This window comes from Pyrus communis, chromosome 14, assembly GCF_963583255.1.
Source record: "Pyrus communis chromosome 14, drPyrComm1.1, whole genome shotgun sequence".
Lineage (NCBI taxonomy): Eukaryota > Viridiplantae > Streptophyta > Magnoliopsida > Rosales > Rosaceae > Pyrus > Pyrus communis.
Genome location: NC_084816.1, coordinates 13541803 through 13547802, shown reverse-complemented (window position 1 = coordinate 13547802; position 6000 = coordinate 13541803). Strand labels below are relative to the sequence as shown.

The window sequence follows — 6000 nt, the reverse complement described above, 5'->3', positions numbered from 1 at the left end:
CAAATCCAAGTTGATCCAAACCAACGAAGTTCTCGCATGCATGGCGCGTGTGCAACTTTCACCACATTTGTAGTAGGCCGATTCGGCATCAGGTCCGTCGATCTTAGTGATGACACATTCGGAAAAAGTTTCATTCGTGATTAGTTCAACTCCGACCTACCTTTCAACTTAGACAAATTCGGGAGTCATCCATTTATATTCAATCCAATTCAATCCTATACACTAAACGAGACCTTACAGTCCCTTCGCCTCTCCAACCTCCATGGAAGAAAGTATCAGTTTTTGTCACAGCGTAACGGTATAACGACAACCTTGGTTAAAAAGTGGGATGCATGGAACTTTGTAAATCTTTCATAAACACCTTTGCAGTTTTAGCAACCTGAGATTATTTTAAACCCTAGTACTTGAGTTTTAGGTTCTACTTTCGTAGTCATTTGATTAGGTAGCGATGCTTCAAATAACACTTGGGTGGCATGCGTAAGAAATAGGAATTATTTGAGTAGAAACACAGAAAGGCGCAGTTCGAGATATGTGGAGCGATGACCCGGAATGGCCTGACAATTTGAAGTTAGAGACGAGAGATTCTCTCATGTCACCAACTCACCCCTTGTCGATCATTCATTGGATAGATTATACACCTTTTTGAACATGTAGCAAGGTGCCACCGGGACTACAACTTTGGATAAGAGAATCTCTCGCTCGCAGCAGTTTCTTAACAAGATTTTGCTTGTGCTAGTGAAAGGGTAGAATATAATATGTCGAAGATGCTGAAGCAGCAGTTAGATTCACCGGAAATATTCTACATATCGGTCAAGCATATGAAAAAATAAGCTGAGAATGTGACACAACTACGAAAAAATTGCAACTCAATTCAAGCAAAAGCATACGAAGCGAAATCACTGGAGTAAAAACCAAGTTGATACACATTTCTAAGCATAGAAAATGCAGACCAAACGACGCAACAGTTGAGAAAGACGTCTAATACAAATGACTGAAGTCTTAAGTATATTAAACGAGTGCAGTTTTTATCAAACAGGAAACCCCATTAGCAGAAATTTCAAAAGTAAAAGCTCCCCCTTTCAATGGAAGTACAGAATCTGCTACTAAGCAATTATTAGAGGCCACAAACAGAAAAAATTCAACACTACCAGAGACTGGGAGCACATAAATCTTCAGACTTTGTCTGCCAGCCGACGGTCATTCCTATGCTGCATCATTCCTTCTTTCCAATCCCATGTGACATGTTGTAGATCCCTCGTCCCTAGAGAAAATGCCACCAGAACTTACAATTAGATTGCAACAAACGCAAGGAAAACTATGCTTTTTTTCATATAAAAGACTTACAAAGTCTTAAAAGAAATGAAGTAATTAGAAACTCACAATAAGGAACAATGAAGTAGCAGCTAAAGCAGCTGGAATGGCAACAGATGTAATCTTATCATATGGTCCCTTCAGGTATGTGTGTTTGTGGATGCTTTGGAAAATCTTTTGCTTCTCATAGAGCTGCTCACGTGGTCGGAAGGGTGTTTCTGACATCCTGTATTATAGACATTATTAAAAGGTCATTCTATGAAAGTAACTTCCGAAAACTACATTTCTCCACAGGCGGAAAAATCATATTGTTCTATATTGTAGAGGTTCCAACAAAATCACAACTCAAAATATCAACACCGTGCTTAAGCACCACAAACCAGATAGGGGAGGCACACGGCCTTAATTTCTATATATACCCAAACTGCCCCATTAGACCATACACTAATCCTTCCATAGTCACATTGAAAAAAAGGGAGTAGGGGCAGTTCACCAAATTTGGAAATAATGGGCTTAATTGGAGTTAATCAACAAACAAAGCTCGGGCTGAATAGCAGCAGTTAGCTTCTTCTAATGTTGGATTTTTAACTAAAAAATGATTCAGCCGACTAACTACCTGCACTTATAGACCAGCATTCGTGGCAACAATACTTGTCTACCATACAATCATTTCAAATGAGTTACGACAACAAACGACCTGGACTTTATTACATAAGATGCCCCAAGTAGAACTGTAACAATGACCCCCAATATAACTCAGGAACAATAGTTCAACATAGAGCATATCAGCAAACAATGCTCTAATTTCGAAAACAATTGCATGAAATGAGAAGAATAAAAACAAACATAAGATTTAAGAAGATTGAAATACATCATCTGACTCCATTCTGTTTATTTCCATGGAACCATTTACATGTAATAATAAAGAATAAAGAAGATTGAAATAAATGAAACAACTACAAGATCGAAATAAATCATCATGAAACAATCACGCGCAGCTTAATTGAACTGACAATGATGTGAGAAGTCTTATGATTAATACTATCATGCGGGTAATACACGCTTAACCCTAAACTCTACAGTCTAACTAGCACACAAGTGAACTAAAATGGTTATTACTTCTGTATCGTATTTCTCAGCATTACTCCAGAATTCGATTCAAGTTGACGTAGTTATTTGGATGATATGTTTTATGGAACAGATGAAAAAGGAGCTCAAATGATATTCATTTCCCAGGAAAAAAAAACATTCAAATCCATTTGACAACGATAAAAAAACCGAAGAACAATGCTGCAATCCATCCTTAAAATGGCGCATTTCGCATTTTAAGAAATACTTCAAGAGCAAATATCCATCAATAAATATTCATGTCAAGCCAATCCATTGGAAAAGGTATCAAGCGACACCTATGAAAGATTGGATTCCGACTTCTCTAACCCTAACCGGGATTCGAATCGCAAATGATGCTTTCCTATACAAAGAGAAAGTGCAACTATAGGAACAAAAATTACAAAATTCATTCGGAAAAAACGATTAATTTAGGCAAATTATAAAAACCCAGAAGAATTACTACAATCTTCTATAGCACAGACATCAAATCGACAGTGAGTGCTCATAATTACAAGATTTCAGAAATAGTTCATGTTTCTCGCCAAAATTTAAACCAAAGGAAAATGGAAAACTTCAAGAAATCTAAACCGTACCTGCAAAAACGGCCGGAAAAGTAATGCGGGGTGAATCGAGAGTGAAAAACGACGGAGAGAAGAGTGAAGTCGGGCTGTCCACGGCGACTCGAACGGATCGAAATTTGATAGAAATATTTAGGGGCCGACAGAGAAGAAAGAGATGAAAAGGAGGAGGCTGCGGGAGTCTGGGGCGAGAAAACGAATACTATTTGTCCATCTCTCTAAATAGAGATGGACGACAAGATATTAAAGTAAAAGTTACGATACAATTAGATAGTAAACTTAGCTTTACTCAAATAAAAAGATTAATATTAAAAATAATTCTTATTTAATATTAAGATTTAATGGTTGCTCCATTTATAAGTGAGATGTCTTTACTTAAATTTTCTGTCAACCTTGTTGTTACAACCAGCGGGTCCGCTAGCTCATTCAACTAAATTGAGAAATTAATTAAATATTAAAAATTAATTAACTATTTAATTAATAAAAATATAATTAAAAAAAAAAAAAACAAATCAAATTCCTATTCTCCATCCACCACCAAACTCCCCAAATTCCTATTTCCACCGCCAATCTTCCTCTAGGATCAAAACCCAGTTCTTGTTTCCACCACCAAATTTGTCCCAGTTTCTTGTTTCCTTTGGGATCCACCACCATGGGTTGCGTCCGAACAAAACCAGTGAAGAAAATTCCTTGCCGAGTGATCGACCGTTGCTACTGGCGCATGGCCTTTGACTTCACACCAATAACTAGATCCTCGAGAAAATCACCATGATCCCTTCCAAGCACCTCCACAACATTTCTCTGAAGCGGATCTAAAAGGGTCGGTCTGGCACCGATGAGATCTCCGTTGACAAAGGAGACCATCGTGTGCCATGTCTCATGAATTTTTGAGATGGTGGAAAGAGCGCACCAACCATGCGGCATTGGTTGGGTTTCTCCCTCACCCAAAAACTCAAACACCACCAAACAGCCACCACCATGACCATGACTCACGCGACGGCTTTTCGTTCAGGGTTCAAATTTGGGGGTTTAAGATGGGTTACAATAAATTCTAATTTTAGGGTTTAGGTCATTTCCAACCGAAGCTTTCTGGACCTCTAAGAAATTAATATTTTAATAAACAGTACATGACCATATTTCTTACCATCTCCAACCAAGGGCTATAGGGCTCGTTTTAACACTGTAAAAAAAAATCATCTTCAGCTGAGGGCCAAAGGGCCAAACATAATTTATTATTTAAAAACTACAACTTAAATTCAAATCCAACGGCTAAATGACGTCAGCTAGCCATTGGATTTGAATTTTTTTTGGGTTATAAATTGGGTGGATATAGGGCTTTCAAGTTTTATGTTGTTAAATATTTTTAAAAATGTTGTTTAAGTTTCCTGTTGTTAAATGTTTTTTTTTTAATGTTCTATAATTTTTATGTTGTTTAATGTTATTTATGTTGTTTAATATTGTTTAATTTTGTTTCATGTTACTTAATGTTATGTAATGTTTAATGGTTTAGAAGCTATAGGGGAAAAAAAAGAATTTTTACAGTTTTTACAACAAATTTTGTTAAAATATATATATAAATTAAATTAAAAATAACGGCTAGTTTCTTCTCAGCTGGATTATAGAACCTTGCCTCAGCTTGACAGCCCCATATATGGAAGTGAATGAAGCTTGGCCTTCTTCCAATCCATGTCTCAAATGGTACCATGTCCACTGACTTACTTGGCACCCTATTCAAGATGTACTTTGTTGTTTTTCAGTGCTTCACCCCAGAGAAAGATTGGCAACTTGGAATGAGCAAACATTGATCTAATCGTGTCTTTGAAGGTTTTGTTCTTTCGTTTTGCAACCCCATTTTTGTTGGGGAGTACCTGGGGTTGTGTACTGCGCCATTATGCCATGCTCTTGAAGGAAGGTTGCAAATGGACCTTTGTGCTTTCCAACTTCAGAATACCTGCCAAAGTACTTACCACCTCTATCGGATCTTACAATTTTAATGTGTTTTTCTAGCTGTTTTTCAACTTCTAATTTGTAAAGCTTAAAACATTCCAATGCTTTTGACTTCTCTGACATTAAAAAGACATAAGTATATCGTGAAAAGTCATCAATAAAGGTTATGAAATATGATTTTCCACATATAGTTTTCGTTGGGAATGGTCCACAAATGTCAGTCTGTTTTATTTCAAGCCGGTCTTGACTTTGATTTGAACCACTTTTCCTTGTGTTTGTCAGCTTTCCTTTATAACAGTCTCTGCATTCTTTAAAATCATTGAAGTTTAGTGGTGGCAATAGGTTTGGCTGGTTAACTTGACAATTCTTTCCTTAGAGATGTGCCATAACATATGAGATTTTTCAGAGGTGATCATTCTTTTGGAACCAATATGCTAAGCATTAAAGCATTCATCTATATATGTACATTTCATTTGCCACATATCAAATTTAAGAATTGCATATCCCAGCAAGGTGTCAAATTTATTTGAATCATAAAAACGTACACTTTCTTGGTCCCCAACAAAGGATAAACTAGACTATACTAACTTTGAAGCTGAAATCAAACTCCTTCTCATGGAAGGAACATAAAGTACTGAACTCAATTTTAAAATAAAACCAGAAGACAAAACTAGTTGAACACTCCCTATTGACTCGACAACAACCTTGCTCTCATTCCCAACATAGACATTGTAGACTTCATTGTTTATCTCATTTGTTTTTGAGAAGTCCTGCAAGGAATTAGTGATGTGAATAGTACATCTAGTGTCAAACCAACAACTCTCAGGTGAAATATAAACCATATTAGACTCAATACACACAAAAATGTTGAAAGTTTTACCTTTTCTGGAAAGCTAGTTTTTGAAACCAACACAGTTTTTTCTTAAAGGACCTATTTCCTTACAAAAGTAGCATTCCTTTTCTTTTTCAATTTCAGTGTTCACAGGTTTGAGTTTGTGAGATCTTTTAGAGGTGTTAGCACTTTTAAATGGAGAAGAAAAAACCTTATTCTTCA

The 6000-nt window shown here is 36.5% G+C and overlaps 1 protein-coding gene across 1 annotated transcript; it reads right to left on the bottom strand.

Moving 5' to 3' along the window:
- Positions 1–898: 898 nt before the first annotated feature.
- On the bottom strand, positions 899–3164 carry LOC137715733 (uncharacterized). Its single transcript, XM_068455076.1, has 3 exons — positions 3015–3164; positions 1381–1537; positions 899–1261 (listed from the first exon to the last, which is right to left on the bottom strand). The coding sequence occupies exons 2-3, from the start codon at positions 1534–1536 to the stop codon at positions 1214–1216; spliced, it is 204 nt and encodes a 67-aa protein (XP_068311177.1). The 5' UTR covers position 1537; positions 3015–3164; the 3' UTR covers positions 899–1213.
- Positions 3165–6000: the final 2836 nt, after the last annotated feature.

Coding starts and splice junctions, on each gene's coding strand:
- LOC137715733 (XM_068455076.1), bottom strand. CDS start 1,536: ATGTCAGAAACACCCTTCCGACCACGTGAGCAGCTCTATGAGAAGCAA. Junction 1,262..1,380: donor CTACTTCATTGTTCCTTATT/GTGAGTTTCTAA, acceptor CATTTTCTCTAG/GGACGAGGGATCTACAACAT.